The sequence below is a fragment of the Sarcophilus harrisii genome, chromosome 3 (genome assembly GCF_902635505.1).
Source record: "Sarcophilus harrisii chromosome 3, mSarHar1.11, whole genome shotgun sequence".
NCBI classification, from domain to species: Eukaryota; Metazoa; Chordata; class Mammalia; order Dasyuromorphia; family Dasyuridae; genus Sarcophilus; species Sarcophilus harrisii.
Genome location: NC_045428.1, coordinates 461,191,742 through 461,215,747, shown reverse-complemented (window position 1 = coordinate 461,215,747; position 24,006 = coordinate 461,191,742). Strand labels below are relative to the sequence as shown.

General features: G+C 42.5%; 2 protein-coding genes across 3 annotated transcripts; both read right to left on the bottom strand.

Moving 5' to 3' along the window:
- Positions 1–192: 192 nt before the first annotated feature.
- Positions 193–6,538, bottom strand: VSIG2 (V-set and immunoglobulin domain containing 2). The gene is made up of 7 exons (XM_023499536.2): positions 5,812–6,538; positions 4,921–5,084; positions 3,769–3,976; positions 1,808–1,966; positions 1,033–1,152; positions 740–884; positions 193–325 (listed from the first exon to the last, which is right to left on the bottom strand). Exons 1-7 carry the CDS (start codon positions 5,870–5,872, stop codon positions 193–195), a joined length of 990 nt encoding a protein of 329 aa, XP_023355304.1. The 5' UTR covers positions 5,873–6,538.
- A 1,047-nt stretch (positions 6,539–7,585) lies between these two features.
- On the bottom strand, positions 7,586–17,351 carry ESAM (endothelial cell adhesion molecule). 2 transcript variants are annotated; one of them, XM_031960953.1, is made up of 8 exons: positions 17,102–17,187; positions 16,295–16,355; positions 11,477–11,661; positions 10,695–10,893; positions 10,260–10,415; positions 9,391–9,513; positions 8,984–9,110; positions 7,586–8,712 (listed from the first exon to the last, which is right to left on the bottom strand). In XM_031960953.1, coding segments are annotated over exons 2-8 (1,107 nt in total). In that variant the 5' UTR covers positions 16,296–16,355; positions 17,102–17,187; the 3' UTR covers positions 7,586–8,396. The 2 variants fall into 2 exon arrangements, with proteins under 2 accessions (XP_031816813.1, XP_003764394.1); XM_003764346.4 differs by lacking the exon at positions 16,295–16,355 and having other exon boundaries at positions 17,102–17,351.
- Positions 17,352–24,006: the final 6,655 nt, after the last annotated feature.

Here is a 24,006-nt window from a genome sequence, read left to right as displayed (position 1 = left end):
CATCTTGAGCACACTTTCCATGCAACAACTCCAGGTAGTCTCTTACTTTCTATCCCAAGGTTCCAGAGAGGTTAGACCCATTCTATCCCCTGATTCAGCCATTCCTTAAAGAAAAAAGCCAGAGATAAGATAAGACATTTAATTTATAAATCCAAATCCCAGAGGAAAGAAGCAGAAAAGCATGAGAGGTTGTCACACAATCATGGGGAGCTTGGACTTGGTGGTGGTCACAGTGCTGGCAGAAGGGGACCTCTCCAGTAGCCCAACATCTGAATTGCCTCTCCGGGGTAGTGAGTCATAAACCCCTGGGGCCTTGGCATCCTCTCTGATGGAAGAACAACAAATTCTCAAATAAAACCAGAGATGGTCATCTTTTCTGTTTTCCAGCTTTCCCCTTGAACCCTTAGAACTACTACCTGTGGCTAAAGGAGAGAGTTCTTCTAAACTTCACCCTTTCAGCCCCCTCTCTTCAATAGATAGATATATATGCCCCCAGGACCAATTACCCCGCTCAAAAATGCCCCAGGTTTGGAATCTACATGAATCCAGATTCAAACCTATTATCTCTCAATTTTCCTGGGCAAAATTTCCAGCTCAGTTGCCCTTCTTGACTCTTACCAGTCCTTAAATATCCCGTAGGAGGGTAACATGTGGTAGGGATGTTGCCTCTGGGGTGCTCTGGTGTACCCTAACCTGACACCACCCTTTCCCTTCCTCTTCCCACCTCCAGCCTCCTCACCTAAGGTCATTGCCCCCATATATCTCTGTTGGCTTCTTACTCCTCTGCTTCTGGAACTTCAGTAGGCAGAATACACCTATCACCAAGAACAGCAAACCCAGGAGGATACCTATCACAGCCCCTGCAACCCGGCCCTTGGAAGGGTCTGAGAAGAAACAAAACTCAGAGGACACTCAAAGAAAAATCTTGCTGTTAACCATCTTGTACAGCCCCACCTTTAACATATTCTCCACTGCAAGCCTCCCCAATCCTGTATCTTTCAAGATAGAAAAGTCAGAGTTCTATCCCCATACCAGCCACTTCAAGGGTCAGTTCACAGAAAGCACTGCCTAACTGATTGGCAGCCACACAGCGATAGACTCCGGAGGAAGTGAGAGAAAGGTTGGTGAGGATGAGCCGACCAGAGATCTCATCTACAAAAAGGAAAGAGGAGACGTGATAGAGTAGCTTCGTCCATCGGACACAGAAAAACCAGGTGGTTGGGGCACTCAGGAACAGACTGCAGTTTGTTGGTATAAGTTACAGGGGCTGCCTCTGTCAGACTCTCCTGTGCTATCCACCCCTTATGTCCCAAGCCCTGCTACAGCCTTTTCCAATCATGGCCACTTCCCCTCCTCCTCTCCACTAAGCACAGTGGTTAGGCATTAATAGTCATAAGAGCATAGATCCAGGCTTAGAAGGGCCCTTAGTGGCCATCAACCCCAACCTTCTCATTTTAAAAATCAAGAAACTGAGAAGCACAGAGGGCTTATGTGCCCATGCTCACACAGCTAAGTGTCTGAAACAAGATTTGAGCCCAGGACTTTATGCCTCAAAGTCCAAACCATGCCCTATCCATTATGTTATGCTGCTTCTTAACAGTAAGAGCATAGGGTATCAAATAAAAGGGTGATCAAGGTTTTCCAAACTGCAGGACCCTAAGCAGGAGCCAAATCACTTAGTCACATAGATTCTTGGGTGGTCCTAAAGACAGATCTTGCCATTCTGGTTTCCCATATCATAAATATTGACTTCTCACAACTCCACTCTCTTTTCTCCCCAACGCACCCTCCCCCAACCAACACTTACCTTGTACCATGCTGCCAGGAGCTGGTGTAGGAACAGAACCCAACCGAACCCAGGTGTACACAGGTCGGGGGGCACCCCCTGAAGAACTGCAGCTCAAAGCAGCACCCCCTCCTACAGAAATCTGCCCACTTTGTCCACATGTGGGCTTTGTCGGGGGTACTGCAGATGAAATGTTTTAGGTGAGAATTAATCAACAGAGCATTTATTAGGCACCTGCTATAAGCCAAACACTAAGGATACAAAAACCAGTCAGTCCCTACCCTCAGGGAACTTGTATTTTCTGTTGGCAATAACATACATATAATCAATACAAGATAATGGGGGGACAGAAGTGCAGAGGCACAAATGGGAGCTAGAAGGAATTGGGGAAAAGCTTCATATAGGTAGTGGTGCCTGAGCTGACTTGTGAAGGACATGAAGAATATTAGAAAGGAAGAAAAGAATATATTCCACAGAGGAGGCAATCAGAAATAAGGAAAATATTGTTTTGTATAAAAAACAGAAAAATAGGAGCCATTAGCTAGACTGTAGAGTACTTGAAGGGGTGTAATGTGTAATAAGTCTGGAAAGGTAATGACTGCCAGATTGTGAAAAAAGTTTTAATGCCAAAAAGAGTTTGCCACAGAGGCAATAAATTGTGCTTGGAAGCTTTTGTCTAGGGAAGGTCTGTTTTAGGAATATTGATTTAGCAGTTATATGGAAGATGGATTAATGAAAAGAAAAAATGAAGGCAGGGACAGTAATTAAGGATGCTATTGAAATAGATGATGAGAGCTTGAAATAGAGTGGTTGTGGCGTGACTGGAAAGAAAAATTAATTCTAGGATTGGTGTGGAAGTAAAAATTAAGAGGAATTTGCAAGTGATTAAGAAAAGGGGAGGTAGAGGGAGAGTAAAGATCAAGTAGGACTTTAAAGTTTCAAAACTAGGTGACTGCACCAAAAGTAGTTCTTTTGACAGAAAAAGGAAATAGGGTGAATGTGAGGGGAGAGCAGGAAAGTAGGGGATGATGAAATTATTTATTTGTTTTGGATGAATTGAGTTTATGGCACCTATGAAACATTGGACAGGAGCAGCTAGATGGTGCGCTGGCCCCTGAAGACAGGAGGATCTTAATTCAAATGAGGCCCCAGACACCTAACACTCATTAGTGGGTGACTCTGGTCAAGGCATTTAATCCCAATTTTCTTGCGAAAGAAAGAAAAAAAGAAAAGAAAAAGAATAGGATTCTTTCTAAGAAAAAGAAAAGAAAGAAAGAAAGAAAGAATGAACAAAGAGCGAGGGTAAAAATCAGAAACCCTGGATTCAGGTTCCACCTATAAAACCACTGACTGATCATGGGCAAGTAAACTTTTCAGACAACTCCCTAAGACTATACAGACCTTATCTCCTATGGGAAGTTAGATAACATCCAATATAGACAACTAGCTACAACTAAATATCAGTGCTTAATGAGGAGGCAACTAGTGATCACTAAAGACTCATTCCCATAACACCACTCTCTTGCCTTTGTGTTTAGGAAAAAAAGGTGTCTGAACCCAGAAATGAGAATTTTTTCCTTGGATTGGGCCTATGGAAGAAGAGCTCAGCTAAATGCTCATTTTAGGAGAGAAAGAGCAAAGATAGAAGCGGCATTCCTTAGTAGGAGAGTCTGGGTGGGCCCAATGAGTCTCTCTAAATGATCTTGATAGCTGAATCAAAGGCGAATATAAATATGCCAGATAATAGTGGGTTTGCCCAATCTCAAAGTGTCTACAAGAGAGGTTGTCTCAGGAGGAAAAGAAATGTTTCCTTGATTTTCTTAAAGTGGGTGACTTTGAGGTTCAGAGCAAAGCTATATACCCTAGAGGAAATAGTGGAGGAAGCAGGAAGTGGAAAATACACATACACACACCTACTACATAAACACACATTGTATGTGTATGAGTGTATACATGGGTCTGCCAGATAGGGCCTTTCTTACCCAGCACTGTGAGATTGATCAGCCCCAGACCATTGCTGTAAAAGTCTGGCGGATTGTTGACCTGGCAGACGTAGGTTCCAGTATCTGAAGATCGAGTGTCTGACAGTCGAAGTGTGGCTACCCCTCCTGTAGGGGGATTCTGCAGCAGAGTGACCCTCTTTGCCTGGGGACCCGTCAGATATAGCTCCTTATTGGTGAAATATAGGATCTTAAGAAATGTCAGAGAAAGGGAAGTTACATATGGTATTTTTGTGGCTATCACTTCTATGACTTTCCCAAAAGTCAGGAACCAACACTCCCTCCCATAGTGCTTCAAATTTTACTATTAAATGTGTTAAGGGTTGTTCTTCCTAGGTGAAGTCTTAAAATGGACCTGCTCCTGATTAACACAAAAATCGAGTCACAAATTTATGTCACTAACAGCTTAATTTAAATTATTACATTGAATTTTCTCTGGGACAAGGTGAGTTTGGAGCTGCTTAACAGTAAAAGGGGTAGATAAGAGGCAACGGAGCTAATTAGGGTAAAGACTATGGAAGGAAAGGTGAATAGTTATAAACAATTTTGTATAGAATGGGCCTCTCTCTATCATGGGAATTATAATAGGAACAAAAAGGCTTTGTGGCCATCACATTCTCTCACAGAAGCTGCTATATGCAAGATTCCTAGCTTTCTACTATCTTTCGATGTTGGGAGAGGGTTAGGTTATAGATATGCTAGATTAGGTAAAGTTGGGTAAGAGGGAGGTCGGGAGGGCATCTGGATTGCTTCTTTCAAGTAAGGGAAGGACAACAGATGTGCCCTTAGACAGGCAGAAGAAGTGGCTGGTAAGAAGGGAAAGGGAACCTCAAACTTTTTCAGGGGGAAGGAGATACAGAATAAGGGGTATGTGAAACAGTGACATTTATGGAGTCTTTCCCTTGTGATTCCTGTCCAGATAGGAAATTGCCTGCTCAGGGTAGGAAGACCACATATTCTAGAGGCTATTTTCCTTCTTTACCTAAGTAGATACAAAGGAGGTACATCACCACATCCTTCCCTGAGTGATTACTATGAGTCTATCTCTACATTGCAAAGTTGCCTTCCTCTTCCCTTATTCCCTCCACCTCCATCCCATTCTAGGAGACTTAAGATCTCCCAGTTCACACTCACAGTCTCAGCTGAAGAGAGGGGATTACCAGGCTGGATAAAACTCCATTTCAGCGCAAAGTTTTCTCCCACAGATGTGGAATAACTACAGGTCAGCTCTGCAGTCCCACCAGCAGGTTTGCTCAGGGGTTCAACTGGCACTTTCACTTCCACAGGGCAGCCTGGGGCTGGGGAAACCCCAAGGGGAATAGGGGGAAACTTAAGCTCCTAGCCAAGAAGGGTGGAAGCAGGAAGAGAAGACCAGGGCAAAAAACAAAACAAAAACCAACCCTGTACTCCATCTAAACTCCCCACTTCTCTTCCAAAAATAATGTAAACTTGGTGTCTAGAACTTCTCAGAACATCCTACTCCCCACTCCACTCCAGCACAGGCTATTTGAGTCATTCCCTACCCCTTTACCCCCATGTACACACACCACCTTGAAACTTAAGGTAAAAATGTCTAGGAGGAAGGGAGGGGCTTCTACTGGCTAGGCTGGGTCTGTGGATAAAAGAGAACAAGACAGGGCCAGATATGAGGGTGTGTTTGTAAGTTTCTATGAATTTCCCTTAGAGTATGAAAAAACACTGTAATCCCAGAGTTATTAAAAATCTTGTCAGCAACCCAAATGTCGCTTCCGCTTTTGGGGCCTAATCCGTTCATCATTTAACCTCAGTTTTCAGGAGACCTCTCCCCATTCTACTCTAATAAATTCTCCCTTTTAAAATTGTGTTGGTCTAGCCAACATCCTTCTCCAGTTCTGGGGCATTCCAGCTATTCAGTTTCTGAGACAGATGAAGGAAGAAAGTTGTCATAGGGGTGATCCTGAACTTAGAAGTAAATCTGTGTTCCCCCTTCCCTTCTAATCACTGCTTCCAACTCATGTAAACAGCAAACAGCCCCCAGCTCCTCACCAGTCAGGTAGATGAAGGTCACCATTGTCCAAAACACCAGTGATCCAGGGAGCCAAGCCATAGCTGCCTTGGGCTGTCCTTCTCTGTGTGGGAGGAGAACCCCAGGTGGACTGTGCACAGAGGTAAGTGGGACTGACTAGCACAAAGAGCAAACAAGAGGGAGAGGCCAGGCCTGGCACCTTCAGGAAATGGTGCTTTACCTGGAAAGAAAAGCACTAGGGAGAGCAGAAAAACCTTGGGAAGTCCATATTTAGAATCAATCCCAGGATAGGTTGGGTGCACAAAAAAGAAGCCCAATCTCAAGCTTTTCCAAGTGTAATCAACTCAACATGCTACACAACAACAGGTGTGAAGGACAATGATAGATTGGAGGCTGGGAACAATGAGAAAACTATTAGGGGCTAGGAGTAGGGCAATTCATTACAGGAGGGCAGGGACTGAAATCAGAGGAAGGATTCAGGAAGTTCCTATTCAATCTGACTCAGAAATAATAGCATTGTTATATGCAAAACAATACACAAATGAATATTTTGCATTAATTGCTATTTTGGTGAATATAATATTAGTGTGACGGATATAGTGGCACTGAGGCACTGTGCTTATTACATAGATAGCTACTGGTTCTTGGACAGGGACCCTGCGGCCAAGAAGGACAGTTCATTTCTCTTCCTAATTCATTTTGAAAATAGCAATTAAGATAAACATCTAAATGAAAACTAAAAAAGAATTGTCTTTGGAACCAGAGGGTCTGAATTCAAATCTTGCCTCTGAGCTTATTATGATCTTTGTGGTCTTGGGACTTAGATTCTTCATCTATGAAATGACATGGCTAAAGCAGATAGCCTTTGAAGACTTCCTTTCCAGATCAAGATGTATAATCTTAATACTATGAGAAACTGAAACCAGAGGTCATTTGACCCAGAATGTGGAAAGAAAAAAAAAAAAGCCAACAGAATCTCTAGGGCTAGCAGGGTCATTCTCCATAAGCAAAGGCAGAAATAGAGAGAAGGAGAAAGGGGAGGAAAAGGTCAGGTTACTCAATGTCTTCTGAGCCACATGGTCAGGTTACTCAATGTCTCCTGAGCCATATGGTCTACTTCTACTCCTATGTGGATCTGGAAGATTCTTCACCTTGGCTGCCTCATGCCTCAAATGCTTAAATTGCCATTGGGTAATAATGGAGTAGAGCAAACAGACTAAGAAAAAACAGAGGGACAAGAAGAGGGGAACTCGAAATAGGTTCTTCATCCTACTCCATTTGAAACAGGAGTTTGGAATGGTATTCCCAATACCACTCTCTCTTTAATGACCTCCAGAAGGAGGAATATCCATTTCTGCTTCTTGCTGAAGAACCTTAGTAAGTGATACAGATTTATCTGCATGCCTTGCTTATGCCATTATTTTTCTTTTGGGGCGGGGGGAGAGGGAAGGCTGATGCCATTTTAGGATGGTAAGAAGACTGGAAGAGAAAAGGTGGGAGAAAAATAAGAGAAAGTAGCCATAGTATTACTACCATAAGAATATATTTGACTAGAATACAGAAGACTCTGGGGTCTATTCTGATCTTTGTCTTGATCCTAGGAAAAGTACATGTCTTCTCTGGGCCTATTTCCTGATCTGTAAAATTAGGGTTTTATTTCCAAGATTCCCTTGAGCTTTCATAATTTATAGAATCTTTAAGAATGAAATCTACATAGGAATGATTGAACAGTATCCTACATTCTTTTCTTAAGCTTCAGTTATAAGAAGGAGCACATATTGCATGTAATTCTCACTTTCCATACAAATAAAAGTTGTTTTTCTTTATTAACATTTACAAAAAAAAGGTCAGTTCAAGGTAGTTTCTAAAAATTACATCCATTAATCCTTTCCCCCCATGATAATCCAACCAAAAAAGGTTATTAATGAAGTTGACTCTGAGGTAAAATCACAGGAAGAATATAAGCAGAAGCATCTTGAGAAGGTGGGATGATCACAGATAAACCCCACCACATTGTCTTCCTTATAAGCCCATCTTGGCAGCATTTCAGCTCCAGTCACCAGGCAGAAGATTTGACTCTGGAGTAATATGTGAGATCTAAACTCTTCCTGAGTCCAGGCTTACTTCCTAGTGCTTTCTGCTACCTGCCAGCTATCTGAATGAATATTGATGAAACCTTTTGAAAATGGGTTTTCCCCCACAATAACAGGGAGTTAAGAGAGGTATCTTAGAGCAATATATAGAAGGCAAGCCTTGGAATCAGGACAACAGGGATTAAAGTCCTGCTTCTGACAATATATCAACTGTGTGATTCTGGGGAAGTCGTTTAACCTCTCAAGGGCCCTAGTCAATTCTCTAAAATGATAAGTTTTTGATGGGTTGTCTGTGTCAGAGAAGGGAATTTCTCTGTACCAATGAAATCATGGGTCTAGACCAAAAGGAGGATATAAAAATTGGAGGCAGGGTCAGGAGTTGAGGAAGGAAGCTACATGTCTGGAATATGGTTGTCTTTAAAGCATTCTTACTCCCAACATGGACAATCACCCATGAGGTGTCAGTAGAAAGGGCAAACCAGTAGATCGTTCAGTCAGGATAAGGCTGGCAATTATACCAAGGAGCCTGCCTGGTTCTGAGCAGGCACCATGACTGGCACAGCACCCATCCGACTGAGAGCAGAAGAAGATACCCCTCCAAGGGTAGGTGATACTGCAGGAGGATGAGTCCTGTTTGTCCTGGGTAGCCCTGGGGAAGGCTGGGCCTGACTTGATAGGCTGGGTGTAGGGGTCAGTGCACCAGGTCGGGTAGGTCCATGGGATGATCTGAGAGCACGGGCGGAAGTCACAGAAGAAAGGGTCCCATTCTTGGAGATGGTGTCTGAACCCTTAGGCCAGGGCAGTGTCCGGGGAGCAACAGCATCCTCCCTGAGTTAGAAAGGAGGCATAATGACAAGTCAGAACCGTCAGGGACTCTGGGGATTGGCTTTTACCTCCTACTAGTTCCCCCATCACTTGATCTTCTACTCCAATCTCTTTAAACATTTCTTAAAAGGAGTTTCCATATTTGGCTATAAGATGAAATTGAGATCATAGCCATGAACTCTACTGCTGTTTATCAAGAGTTGGCTAGATTCCCAAACTCTATTAGGAAAATGCAAAGGGATCAAAGTTTTGTATAAGAGTCAGAGACACTTACTTGATGTCATTGGCTGACTCCTCTTGCATTTTTTCCCGGTGATAGTACAGGAGGACCAATACAGCCAACAGCACCAACACCCCCAGGGTGCCCACCACAGCTCCAGCTACCACTGCTGCCTTTGGTCCTAGAAAAATCTAGGAGTCAGAACTGGACATCCAATTAATACTATGCATAAAATTGGTCTTTTCTGAAGTATCCTCCTCCTCTAAGGAGAATGGAAGAAGGGGTTGATTGGGATGTGTGCAGTCAATGATTGCTATTTCATTATTTTGGACAGGAGTAAAGGCTTTAATTATTCATCCCAGCATCATGTGCTTTAACCTTCTCTCCTATACGTCTCCCTTTCTTTGCTGTCACCCATCATTGACCACCCTTTTTGTAGCCACCACATCATCCCTACTGACCTGAAGTTACCTCTAGAGTCACATTGCACTGGGCACTGCCCACCTTGTTGCTGGCTTTGCAGACATAGACTCCAGACATGGAGGCTGAAAGGTTGGTGAGGAATAGAGACCCACGGGTGCTGTCTGTAAGCATAATCCAAATGGTGAGCCCATAAATACCTTTTCCCAATGAACTGTCCATTTCCTTTGGATCCAACTCTAATATGTCAAGTCTGTCCATTTCCAATTAGAGTACTAGGGAATATAGCACTTAGAACCTCCTAGGTTCCAATTTTTATACTTTAATAACTCTATCTGTTAGGTTTATTCTCAGACTCATTCCTAACTTCCCATCTGTCATCTCATAACTATGGACATGTATAGCCACAATGTTGGTTGAGGGGAGGTATACTAAAGGAAATTCACTACTCTCTCAATTTACCTTACACCTTTATCAATTTACTCCCAAATTATCCCTGTCAACTCCCTATCTCCTCAGCTCTTCCTTTCTCCCTGTCAACTCCCTATCTCCTCAGCTCTTCCTTTCTCTTCCCTTCCTTTCAGTTCCTCTTGTTCCTCTTCAACAAACAATAATTAATTATTGTTCCTTTGCTAGGTGTTGGAGATATATAGTGAAAAAAGAGGACACATCTAGACATTGAAAGTATTTATAATCTAGTGTTATCTGTAAGACATACACAAATACATGAAATATAAATTAGAATAACATCAAACAAAATGGTATAAGGAATTTTAAAAAGAAAGAATCAGAAAGGCTTATTTCCAACCTTTCTCACTCTGACGAATCCTAGACATTTCCCTTTCTTGCCCTTTCAACGTTCTAGCACCCCAGCTCCCAAGTTCTCCCAAATTCTCCCAAATTTTCTCACCTACAGCAGGTGAGAAGAAGAACTGGTTCCGTGGAGGGAGACGTTCCCAACTGTACTGGGCAACTGGTTTGCTTCTTGGGGTCTGGCAAGTCAGGGTCACATTAGCTCCCATTCTTGGAACACCATGGAGATGACATGATGGGATAGCTGGGGACACTGAGGAGATGAAGGGATCAGGTGAAAGACTAAGATCAATTACTTCTGAAAGAAAAGACTAATGGCTCTGTCCCACCTTCCCTAAGTCCATAGTTCTCTTATATACTTTTTGGACGACATCAAACTGTAAGGGTAACAGGAAAGGAGAAAAGTGGGGATTGGATGTCAATAGTAAGAAAAGTTAAAATCTAAATAGTACTTTACATTATTGAATATCTCTCTTATGCATATAGGGTAAAAGGAGATAGACTCAAGAGTTTAAGAGTGTTGTTCACTTACCCAGAACATCAAGTTCCAAGCTGCCAACATCTGACATACTATTTCCTTGGTCCTGCACATTCACAGAGCATTTGTATAGCCCAGAGTCCTGCTCTTGGAGCTGGACTAGCTTCAGGGATACGTTTCTGGAGGGCAGGGTGTGTACTAGGGATACTCGAGGTTTGTTAATTATTAACACTCCATTAAGATAGGACAGCACCTAGAAAGACAAAGGAATCAAAAGGCTTCATTACTGGACACTGGAGGTGCCTAACAGAAAAGCAGCCTTCAAAATAAAACTTTTAATTTTGTATTAAAATTATGTTAAAATAATGCAAGAAACAAAACAAATTCAATTGTGGGGGTGACTAATTTTTGTACTGGTTTATGTGTTCCTGGTGTGCATGTTACATTTTGGTGTCTTGGGCTAAGCAATTAATTGCCCCATCTCAATTATGAGTCTCTGCTCTAGCCCAGACTAATTAGTTTTGGAAAACCCCACTTGGTCTTCCCTATTTGACTCATTAATTGTTCTCCTCCCAGATGTTGGAGACATAGGGACAAAAAGAGAACACAGCTTGAATAAGATAATGGATATAATAGTGAATATATTTTAGTGATATCTCTAAGACATGTACATAAGTTGGGCTAAATGGTTTTTAAGGTCCTTTATAATAAATTCTAACAATATCTACATCCTGGACTAAGCACCCACCCGGTGGTCTCATCACTGTCTCAGCTCCCCATAAAATCTTTCCTAAATGTTGTCCTGCCTCTTCTCTGGGGGTACCCTTCTCCTTCACCTGCGCCATTTCCTTCCCGCTTTGTTCCAGGAACCATAGCACGTAAAGGGAGGCCTCAGGCTTCAGAGAAGACATCATTCTGTTCAGCGTGTACCATGCAGGGAGCACCACCTCTGCCCCTTCCACTGCTTCCACCTTGGGAGAACCCACGTGCACTTTCAGCTGGGCTCCTCTGGAAACCGACACTGTGGGAGGGAAGAGAGCCACGTCACTGAGGAGCTGGGCAGAGGGAGGGGGAAAGAGTAAGGGAGAAAAAAAATCATTCTTCCTTCTGCCCACCCTCCCTGCCCCACGTCTCGCTGAAAATAGACCTCTGCAGAGATGGGATGACGCTGGAGCTCGCGCTTGCAAAAGTGAATGGGTTAAGATCTGTGATTCTCTCTCTACTTGCCCTGTATCAATTAGGTCTAGGAAGAGGTATTTCAAAGCTCTTTGCAGAAGGGTGGTTTCCTCCTTTTTCACAGCAAAAATTAGCGGAGTAGTTACACCCTAACCCCTAATCCATTGCTTCACTTTTTTAATCTCAGCACTCCTGATCCCTGAATCCTACTTCCTCCCAGTCACTTGTAGGAATGGGATAACTACCCTTGGTGCTTTAAGGAAAAAAAAAATCAGCACAGCTCCTTCCCGTGCTGCCTTTACTGCAGGGTTCAGAGCTAGCCCACTCACTCCCCTGCCGAAGTAACAGGCAGGTTACTCGCCTGCAGGGCGGTGGGTTTTGCATCACTTCAGTTGCAAGCCATTCTCTTCTCTCCGGACTGAGTACTTAGAGAGGGGCCACGTGAGTGGGAGCGCTCCAGTTACTCATTAACTCGGCGGCTTTATCAAAAGTTCTTAAGAGTGGGGAAAGAAAAAGTGGCTTCAGTGCCTGGGCCTGGCACCAGTTGGGTCTGAGTCCTCGCCTTCCCGGTCATGGACACTGGATTTTTCTCCCTTCAAAAGTGAAGACTTGAGAAGGGAATTCAGAAGAAACCTTTCTCGAAATGGAACTATCCCATACCTATCATGGGAAACAGATTGAGGAATGGAAGGGGTGGAGGAGACAATAGAAATAGTTCATATTTATATAGATGTTAAGGTTTGCTAAGAGTTGTATTTAATTTATGCTGTTTGATCTTTTCAGCAATATAGCAGTCGCTATTATTAATTGCATTTAACAGATGAGGAAGCTTTGAGATATTGACTCGCCCAGTATTTGAACCCAGAAATTGGAAAAACTCAGGTTCTTGATACCAATTGCATAATTCTATCCAAACTGCCTTCCCGATGTTAGCACAGTTAGTGGGCAATGCTAATATCGCTTTATATGTGATTAAAACTCAGGTTTTTAAATGATGGGGGAAGGTAAAAGTTAACAAATTGCTTGAGTTCTCTGAAAATTCCAAGTAGTACATAGTCTGCCATCCTTGGAATCCGTCTTGGCTGTCTGCTTAGGTTCTAAATAGCAAATCAATGAACTTTAGATAGAAGTCTTATTAGAAGTAGTCTTCACCAACTTCCTTCTCCCATTCTATAGCTAATAGGCAGAAGGGATAGAGTACTGGGCTTGAACCAAAGTCTGGACCTTCCAAGGCTCTCTTCTAATGTTGCTGGGTAGAGAAAAGTCATTTAAAATCTCTGAGCCTCAGGCAATTCTGAAAATATAAAATATAAAAGCTAGCATTTATATAGTGCTTCAAGATTTAAAAAATGCTTTATGTTTTTAAAAGTGCTTTAATCCTCACAACTGCCCTGAAAGGTAGGTGCTATTATTCTTTCCCCTTAAAGACGAGGAAACTGGGGTAGAAGGTTAAATAAATTTCCCAGAATCATAAAACTAAAAAGTGACTATGACAGGATTTGAATTCAGACCTTCCTAACTCCAAGTCCAATAGTATCAAGTGTCATTTATCTAGATAGTAATCATTTCCACATAGATGAAATCACATCTCTCTCACTTAATGATAGTAGCTGACATTCATAGAAGGCTTTATGATTTAAAAAGAACTTTACATATAATTATCCTGACAACTCAGTGAGCAATAGGTACTTTTTTTCTTTCTTTCTATTTTTCAGATAAGGAATTGAGGTTTACAATGGACATATAAGTTGCCTATGATCATCCAATCCAGGCTCCTCCTCTCCTGACTACAGGTTTGAAACATTCTTTTCAGGTAGAGAAACAGGTTCAGAGAGTTAGTGAATGGAAAGCTAAAAGAGAGGTCCAAACTTCAGGCCCTACCCCCCCCCCCTCCCAGTCCAGACATTTTTCTATAACCCCTCAGATACTTTTTGGCCTTGCTTTGTAATTTAAATTTCTTAATCCCTAGCCCATTTGGGGTTTAGTAAATCAGCACATATTTATTAAACACTTAAATTTCTCGTCTTCACAGAATTAAAAAACCTAATGGATGAAACAAAATGCAAACAATTATGTACATCCCCGATGGATATAGTGTAAAATGGCAGATAATCTCAGAAGGAAAGCCCTGTCTCCACAAGGACAGAAAAAGGTCTCTTATTGAGAGTATGTGAGATTTAGCAGTCTTGATGCCAAGGAAGCTAGGAAGAAAGTGAAGAGGAAGAGTCAAAAAACATGGGGTCAATCAGTGAAAAGGTACAAAGTTTAGAAATGGAGTGTTGTGTTGGAAGGACAGCAAGAAGGTCAGAGTTAACAAAACTTGGAAAGACAAAGAGGGTTTAGGACATAGCCACTAGCCACTAGGCTTTAGGAATCTGGGATTAACCATAGCCACCCTCTAAAATGTCCTGAATACTCCCTTGAGATAGGGAGGAAGTGACTCTAGTGCAGGATGCACCCTTCCCCCCACCTATTGCACTAGCCCCATTTGTTTGAAGGGTCCCTTCCTCACCCACCTCTTTCCTTTGGATTTTCAGTATTCCCACCAGCAAAATACACACAACCCTCCCCCGTTTCCTGGCAATGTCTTCACAGGCTGGACAGGAAAGAAAGGCCTGAGAGATAAGTAGGGAGACAATGAAGGGGGGGACACAAAACCGGAGACACCCCACCCCAAAATTATCCGGCCAAGTAGCTAAGCCTCTTCTTCCCCTACTGGGCTGAACTATTACATTTGCGTGCCTTTGATATTTCTGCCTATTATTGTCTTTGCTATAAGGAGGTAAGAGGTAAAGGAAAGAAACCATACTTTTCCTGGATTATCCCTAGCTGGGAAGGGGTGGGAGGATAATAGTGGCTGGGGGAAAGTTTATCAAAAGCTTTCTCTATACCCAAAAGCAAGGAATTCTGGAATCCCAAACTTCAATAGTTTGGGAAGACCTCGATTTCTCTCTCTCCCAGAGGAAGCTCTTAAATCTGGAACTAAGACCGCAGAACGACCACTTCATCCATTTCTTTGTGTATGTCTCCCTATCTCCCCGACCCCCATCCCACCCCTATTTCAAGAGAACAACACAACTGAAAGAACAATTTTTAAGTAGTCTTTCTCCAGAGCTTGGATTCACAACTCTAATGTTTTCAAAAATGATGGGGCTAAAGGATCCAGAGAGAACGAGAGTGTATGCACATTCTCCTAGGATCTCTAAGAATATATGGCCCATCACTTATCCATTCTTTCCATTCTACCTCTGGCCCCTAAAAATCTATTCAGGGGAAAAAAATATTTTAAATTATCCAGATATCCTATTTTCTCATCCCCCTCCCTCCCGACTTCTTCATTCCAATGGCCTTTGGCCAGATCTTAATTGGAGTGGAGAGAGGTTGTTATCAGAGTAGTGAGGACATAGAGATCAGATCGGGCCAAAGTAAGGACCATATCAGGGTAGGGGAACTCTTTTCTGCAAAGAGGAAAGAATGGGGGAGCAGGCAGCCCAGGCCCTAGCCTCTACCATCCCCTGGCTATTTTTAGTCTCCCTCCTTCTCTGGGAACCTCCCCCTGCTGGCTTCTCACGCCCCAAGGGCAGCAACACAGAGTCATGGAGAACAAAATGAACTGAGTGGGGCTGAGCCTGGACCAGAGGGTTGAGGATCATCAACCAATGGGTCTATTAACCAGCCCTTTGCCAGTTCAGTATGGTAAAGCCCCTTAAAATCAAGTAGGTAATCTCTAATTCGGGGATAGAAAATTGAAGATTATGGAGGAACGGGGCAGTGGAATTTAGGAGTGAGTATGAACCCAGCTCTATACAACCACTCTCTCTTCACTCCTCTTTATCTAGGCCTGAGGCAGTTTTTCCTTTCAGCCTGGGTAGCCCAAAGGGAAATTGGGGAATAAACAAAAAGAAATTGAAAGAGCCAGAGGATCCCGATCAGTAGCAACTACTATTTCCTAAAGGCCCATACTCTCCCAAAAACTGGAAAGGGTCTTTTGCAGATATGAGCATATTAGTAAAGGAATCACTCAAGGGAGCGGGAAAATCTAATATTCCAATATTAGGGAACTAGATCAAACTAGAATATAATGGAGGGGAGGCTCCCTCATCCCACTACTTTTTGTCCTCAAAAGATTGCGTCCGGATCTTCAACCACAGGTTTTAGTTTTGTTTTTGTTTTGTAATCCCTTAATTTTTCCTTAAAAGACCAATGTGATGAGAACTATAATAATGATGGACAAACTGACCCGGACCCTAAATTTACTCTGGCCCGCTCACACTTCAATCCAACAACAGAGGTTGCCATCTGCTCCACCCCTCCACAAATAATCAGCACGGGGAAGGAAAGAGCGTCAGGAGATAAGGTACGCTGAGTAACGGGTCTGGAAGCTTTCCATTCTCCTTCAGATGTAGCAGCGAAAATGAATTCTGTTACGCCACCCTAACCAAGAACTAGATTCATTTGTAAGATCTTCAAGCACTTACTCTCAAGGAGTATCTCATGTTTTCCACTGTCCCTCCTCCCCTCAAACCCGACGGTTTTATCCTATAAAAGATCAGAGTGGGAAACCTTTTAGGGTTGCAAGCCTGCACTGCCCCACTATCCCCCATGGATCCCTCCCTCCTCTTCTCCCCCTCTCCATACTTCCTGTGTCCCAAATAACCTCACTGCCATGCTCCCGAGGGTGCATCCCCTAGTTCTCCGGGCAGGAAGCAGCCTGAGGGTGGGGGGAGTAGAGGAGGAGGAGGCCCAAGGAAGGGGACGCTAGTATAGTGATAATACTTTAATGTGAAACCCCAAAAGACAGTTAATTTTCAGGTTGTTTGGGGGGTCTCCCCCCGCTCCAGCCTTTTCCGACGGGGTGGGTAAGGGTGCGGTTAAGCCCTTAAGCTCTTTATAGTTGGTTTCTCAACCGGGAGCTCAGAGCAGATCAGCTCAGCTCATCCTAGCTGAAGATGGAGTGGGGTGGAGTGGAGGAATGGGGTTACTAACCCTTGAGAGTGTCCAGATCTACTACCTTTCCCCTCCTTTCCTCCCCCGTTTCCCCCACTCCGAGAGCCCGGGCTCTTTCAATCTGCCCAAGACGGTCAGGAGCCTTGTCATGTCACCGAAGAGGTAAAAGTACTTTCCTTCTCCCTCTCTCAAAATATGAGAATGCTCAAAAGTTTCATCTCCTCCCAAAACAGCATCCACAGTGTCAGAAGCCTCCCTCTCCCCATCACCACAGGCAGCGACCGCTGCAACCACACTTTCCCCTCTAAGCCAGGGGGTCCCGCCAAGGTCGAACTCACCGAGAGTGGTCATCCCCAGGAGAAAAAGCTGGAGGTGGAGGGACCATGGAGGGCCAGGCAAGGGGGCCATGGCACTCCCAATCCCCAGAGCATGCAGCTACTCCGAGTCCTGAAACAGGTGTCGCGTTCGCGCTAGATCGGGAGTCAGAATACCAGCCACGGCCACAGACACCAAATGACTCTGCGGGCGGAGGCTCAAAGTCGGGTGTCCCGGACCTCGGGGAGAGAGGAGGGAGGGTGCTCAGGGGCGGGGCCTTAGCAGGGGCGGAGAGGTCACGGTTCGAGGGTTCGAGTGGCTGGATCGGCCGCGAAGTGGCGCTCCTTCCTTCTTCAGAAACCTGAAGCCCGTAACCTCTCGCAGGTAAAAGCCAATCTAGAGGGGGCAGGTGGATGGGAACATCCTGGGCCCCGAGCAGCGTCGCCCTGGGAAAGGGTCCTTTGCTAAAATGTTTACTATCAGTCCTCCTCCGCCACTTTTTCAGGAGTTTGAGCCTCGGGAATGGGGGTTTGGGGAAGGGACGGCGAACTTTGAGCAAAGAAAGAAGAGCTCAGGGAAGGGAAAAGGATCGAGAATCCACGAGCGTAACCCGCTCTGGGCGCAGCCCCGTCCTTAGGATTCCTTCCCCAACCCATAAAGGTGATGGTGCGTGTCACACAGAGCTGTTGCTCAAACCGTTTTCTATACATAAGGAGTGGAGCAGGATCCTGAACTTAAAAAAAAAAAAGAAAAACCTACTCCTCCCGCCTCCCTAGGCAGAAGGTCCTTCTTAAGTTGGGCCAGTGGGCGTCCCTAGCAGCCTGGGTCTTTTTATCATGGCCGGAGCAGCCGCAAAAGCCCAAAGATGCGGCCGGCCTCGGGCACAGGTTATTCAGCACCTCCCCCTCTCCGCCCCCAATAGTTTTCTGGGGACATGGGGCGGGGTTACCACTGGGAGAGTAAGTCTGTGACGCTACTCAGCCCAGCCTTCTTTTCCTGGGCCGAGAGCTTCGCAAATCAAGAAATCTTTGATGGTCAGGAAAACTCCAAGCAACCCTCCCCACCCCGCTAGGAAGGGAGGTATAACGTACACTCTGGTTGCTTTGTTCTTACCTAAGTGGAGAGGGGAGAAATCGAGAACGAGAATGCTAGTTAGACACAGGGCCCAGGGCCCACGCATCTCAAAGCATGAAATACCTCCTGAATGCTTCTCTGACTCTAGTTGACCTAAGGCGGCTCAATAAACAGAACGAAAACCAGGTGTTCGGGTCCTCTTGGACCCTCCTTCTGGAAGGGGAGTGGCTCGTAGCCTTAGACATACCGGGTGGAATGCGGGAAAATACATAGCTCTCAATTATCCTCCCGTCCGGTGCATGGCTCAAGGCCTGATCTGATCCTTTAATGCTCAGGATTGCGTACTCCGGTTTGCTGAGAATTTAATTAAATTCACAGGGAACAAAACACGCCAGGTCTACCAGACCAAGAGCCTTTTTGGTAATGGTTAAGCGCCCTCCGAGCGCAGCGCGCAGGATCTCGGCCACCACGGCTCAAATGAAACACATTAACATCTGTTTCTCTTCTCCAGTCTACGGTGGGGGGAGGAGGGGGATGCTTCAAACGGTGCAAAACTAGGCTGAAAATAAAGTCAGAAGTCACGTTGGATAGAGAGCTTAAGTAACTCGTTTCATTGCTGTTCACTCCAGCCTTTTGGGTGCCAGGATTTTAGAGCACCACAAATGTTAAGACAGAAGCAACAACTACTTGTTAAGGGCTTACTAAGTGCACAGCATCTCACCAAAGTTTAAGGGAGTAAAGAGAAGAACCATGACTCCTGAGTTTCATTTTCTAATGGTGACCACTCTCATTCTTCCCTACTATTTCCTCTCTAATTCCTTCTCTGGCGTGTCTTTCTGGGCTTTACAGAACGCCAGATTAAATGGCTAGTGAGTTGTCAAAGGGCCAAGAACAACCATGCAAAACATCAGACAAGCCATGAAACCCCAGGAATTTAGTGATGTGGGTACTTGGCTGTAGAGTGTGTGCAGGTGAAAAACTTTTGGAGGCAGAGGCAATAAAGAAGCCTTGAAAAGTATGAGTCCAATATATGAAGTCCAGGAAACACCAATTCAACTGGGGGTGAATTAAATTTTATGCATGCTAATCATCAACATAAAAGCAATATCCTTTTAAGATCTGTGTATTCTCCAGGCTCCACTTTCTACAGTTGAAAATTTGTGAGCATGCTTGTCTAGTTTCCAGATTTGAGTTAAATCAACCCCACAGCTTGTGCCTTCCTGATTTCATTCCATGAAGAACTGACACTCCCACCACATACATCTGATACCACATCCAAGGAGCACATCCTCCCAAGGTACCTCAAATAACCCTTTTGGTACATAAGGCAAAATCTACAAAAGGGAAAAAAGAGATCTTTTCCACTGCCTCTCCTTCCTGTTGATGCCTGTCATTAGAGATTCTTTTCTGTTTAGCCATGGGGATTCCAGGCTGTCAAGTGCTTTAATAAGATGCACTCTGAAGAGTCCTCACATTACTAAAAATCACAATGACAACTTTCTTTAGACTTTCTATAGTACATTTCTCATTCTTATCTGAGGCAAGTTTTTAATAAAAAGAGCAAAGGATAAGGAATAAAGAACCTTGTTTCTAGACCCATATCTGCCATTAATTTTACCTATAATTTTGAACAAATTAACTTAGTTTTCTCCTCTGTAAACTGAGGGGTAGGAGGTAGATCTCTAAGAATTTTCCAGCTCCTAGAATTCTATTTCTTTGATCAGGTAATTTCCAAGTGCTGGAAAGCTGACTATCAGTGACACCTATTCTTTGCTCTAAACTCTGTCTGGCATATGAAACATTTATTTTTCATAAAATGGATTAAATTTTTGTTTTAAAAATATATGCCTTGAATATCATAAAAAGTGAACTATCCTGCTGTTCATAAAATTATTTTACATAACATGCAAAAACTGGGCTGTGAATTATTGAATTAGAATGAGATAGCTGATAAAAGCCAATGTCAGTTTCATGTTGTCTCATTAGGTTTTTTGACAAATTACAGTCAGTCCCACATCTCTAAAATCTTTCCAAACACTGGTTCTGCTTAGTAACTTTCTCCATCACCCTATCTTTAAGAGTTCAATGAGGTCCAAATATTTTTATTTCATTCTGTTTTTAGCAATATTTATAAGCTGAGAGCAACAATGTGCCATCCTTCCTACATTTTTCTAAATATATGCATAGATTTTACACCCAAGGCCTTTTCCAGACAACCTCCTTTCCCCTAATCCTTGGTTCCATTCATTCAAAGCTGAATGTTAACATGACTGTTAATTGTTTTGGGCCCCACATTCTCAGATACACACACACACACACACACACACACACACACACACACACATTTCCCTTCCCTAGTTGAGCAACTATTAAGCTTAAGGGAAGAAGGAAGATTAGAGGTGAGGAACACTTATCTTAAGGATATTATGTGGTATTCCTGATGATAATGTAATTTAATTTTCCTGTATATCTGGATTATTGGTATAGCTTAGAAACATTGCTTAAGAAGAAATGCTATAATTACACATGATTCAGGATGCTTATGTTCATATTGTGTACTGCTATGCCTGGTCAGCATATACCAGAACAGGTAATTCTACATATTACATATCCCCCACCTCCTTAGAGTCACTTTCATCACAAATGGAAATTATATTATTTCAAACTTAATTTATCTCTAGTCACTGGGAAATCAGTTAAACTTAAAAGAAGAAATTTAAAGGTCAAAACAATAGTCAAAATTCACCAGACTGAAGAACAGAATCACTGGTCTACAATTGTCTGTCATTTGGTTTTCAATGACAGGAAGTATTGTAAATCTTACCTGATTTGTACCTCCTGTTGAAAGAATTCGAGCTGGGTGACATTTCCATAAAAGATACTAATGGATCATTGAGAGGAAGTGATTCAAGAAATTTTCACCGTATTAACCAAAACTCTCTAAGTTACATCACTAAACTTGGCTAAATTTAAAGTGGAAAACCACTTAGCCTTGAGAAATATCTGGAAGACCTAGATAAGAGTTCTACTCAGCTATAATCTTACAAATCACTATCTTTATACTTAGCTGATATCAAAAATGACTTGTTTACATCAGTTCCTTTGTTTCTTCAAAACAATATAAAAACGTTTTCATTTTACATTTTGGGCAAGGTATCTCTGTTCACTAAGTAGAGAATACAGAAAAAGAATATCATAGTTCAAGTATTTAAGGATAAGATATTCATGATATTTTGTAAAAGTCCAGATATACAAGATAATAGAGAAGTGGTGACAATAGCCAACAGAATCTAAAAGACTGCTCCTCAAATCACCTGCTCTCATCTTCCACATTGCTAGTAATTACTTTCAGGTCATATTTATACCTTCTTTAATGACTTTAAGTTGACTCACAAAATTTCTTTCTTCCTGACAATGTTATCATCCTTGTGTGTTTCAACATTCATGTTAATGAAGTATACTCTCAGTTCCTTATGTTTCTCTTTTTTTTTTTTTTTTTGGCTGAGGCAATTGGGGTTAAGTGACTTGCCCAGGGTCACACAGTTAGTATTAAGTGTCTGAGATCAAATTTGAACTATGGTCCTCCAGACTTCAGGGCTGGTGCTCTATCCATTGCGCCACTAGCTGACCATTTCTTAATTTCAATAGTCACCATCTATTTCAGCTCAGTCAATAAAACAACTACATGGCCCTACCTCAGACTTCATGACGACTCAAAACCCTACCCCTAAAATATCCTGAATTCCAAAATTATTTTTTCTGCGTACAACTCATTTTCATTTCTTTACTCTAAATTTGTTCTTCATCCTCAGCATGATGTTGGGCTCCCCAACCTTTCTCTATTCTCTGAAATTCTTTCCCCAAATCCAGGTTCTCTTACTCCTAACCCAATGTTGATATTATCCAGGAGCAGCTATCTTACTGATTCATTTGGTATAATCTTATAATCCCTTCCTTCTCCCTTTTGCCTTTTACAAAATTATGATTCTATTATAAAATTATGTAAAATTATGCAATAGAACCTTCATTGATGCTCATCAATCCTTTTTGTTTCTCTCCTCTAAATCTGTTCATTCTTATCTTTTTTTATAGATTTCCCATCCAGTTCTTCCTAGAGAGGGAATCAAATTTAGAAAGCCATGCCTCATATTCTACCATGAAAACAGGCTCCCTTAAATTCCCACCTTCACACTTCAAAAATTTGTCTTTATTATTCTTTCCTGCCTCAAAGATATGTTCAAGCAGACACATATGCACACAGCTTAAACTTTCCTTTCCATCCCAAGCTACCAACTCATCTCTCTACCAAGATTCTTGAAAAAGTATAACCTATACTTGCTTTCTCTACTTCCACATCATAACCTAAAACTGCATTGCCTTTGAGATCCCAAATACCTAGATTCTCAACTACAACTTCAATCTTTCTGCCTCTCACTACCCCATTCTTTTCAAGTCCCTTGCAATGTGACTTCTTCCATTTCTATTATTCTACAGAAACTGTTCAAGGTTCATCGATGATTTCCTTGTTTCTAAATGCTAAAACTCTTCCATTCTGTATACTTCTAGATGTTTTTATAGCATGACACTTTTGGCCACTCCCTTTTTCTCAATACTTTTTTCTCCTTTTTATTCCCTGGTTCTTAGTCTATTAGGGAAGATAGGGCAATTCCAGATAGGCAGGTATGCCAAAGGTACATTTGAGTAAGACTACTTTACAGAGAACAAATGCAAGGAAGGCATTAACATGGTGGTCAGAAGTGATACAAGGGAAGACACTCAAGGACTCTTAAGAACTCTGGGATTGATTTTGTGACATGGGAGATGCTGACATAGGACTACCCAACACTGTGTGCTCCCACCGAGGAAAGAGCTGTGCTCACTGCAGTAGCTCAAAAAAAATATGAGATGCAAAAACTTAATAGATGTCTGCAGGCCAAATAGTCCTAACTTATGGTAAAACCTTCTAAAGCTCACATTGGTCTGATCAGTTAGTCGGACACATTGGAACTTGACTCCAAGAGAGTGATGTTATTTTAGTCCTTTTCTAACAATCAACCAACCAATTTTATTTTACTGTTCTAATAATCATTTCTGTTTCCTCTTATCTTTTTTCAAACCCCAAATATTGGAATTACTCAAGGCTCTGCCTCTGCCTGAATAGTAGGATAGGAACATAAATTAGAGCTAAGAAGGGCATTAGAGATCATCTCCAATTTCTTGATTCTAAAGATGAGGGAACTGAGGCTCAAGGGAGTTAAATGACATGCAAAGTCACACTGGTAGTGGCAGAGGCAGGATTTGAACCTTGGTCTTGATTCTAAATTTATTGTTCTTTCTCATGTGCCACCAGGGCTCTTCTCCCTAATTATTTTTCAACAAAAGTATATTTTCCCTTTTAACTTTCTATTTCTGCCAATGGTATCACTATTCATTCAATCACTAAAAGCTATTTAGTGTTATCTGTAACTTTTGTGTTATATTTGACTCTATCTAATAAACTGCCAAACCCTGCAAACCCTTTTTACTTATTGAAGGATCTACTTGCCATGTACCTGGCCAACCTCTTGTGCTCTTTCCACCATCTTGCTTCTCCAATATGAATTTTACTCTATAATATACTAATCTGACTTACACAAAAATCTTATCATCCAGCTTCTCTTGTGTTCAAATTTCTGCAATGGAGCTCTGTTCCCTACTATATAAAGAAGAAATTCCTTTGGTATTCAAGTATCCTATCTTTCCAGTTTTCTCTATCATTAACTTCTTTCCATATATTTTTCATGTCAGCAAATCTAGACTAAACATTGATCCTTCCTTTCTCATCCTAATATTTGTTACTACTCTGGATACTACA

What these genes read in the sequence shown, in the direction of transcription:
- VSIG2 (XM_023499536.2), bottom strand. Translation starts at nt 5,872, where the DNA reads ATGGCTTGGCTCCCTGGATCACTGGTGTTTTGGACAATGGTGACCTTC. An exon ending in GACCTTCATCTACCTGACTG is followed by an intron (nt 5,085 to 5,811) that starts GTGAGGAGCTGG and finishes GGGTTTCCCCAG; the next exon opens with CCCCAGGCTGCCCTGTGGAA. An exon ending in CCCTCTCTTCAGCTGAGACT is followed by an intron (nt 3,977 to 4,920) that starts GTGAGTGTGAAC and finishes ACATTTCTTAAG; the next exon opens with ATCCTATATTTCACCAATAA.
- ESAM (XM_003764346.4), bottom strand. Translation starts at nt 17,171, where the DNA reads ATGGCCCCCTTGCCTGGCCCTCCATGGTCCCTCCACCTCCAGCTTTTT. An exon ending in CCTGGGGATGACCACTCTCG is followed by an intron (nt 11,662 to 17,101) that starts GTGAGTTCGACC and finishes TCCCTCCCACAG; the next exon opens with TGTCGGTTTCCAGAGGAGCC. An exon ending in GCGGGAAGGAAATGGCGCAG is followed by an intron (nt 10,894 to 11,476) that starts GTGAAGGAGAAG and finishes TTGTCTTTCTAG; the next exon opens with GTGCTGTCCTATCTTAATGG.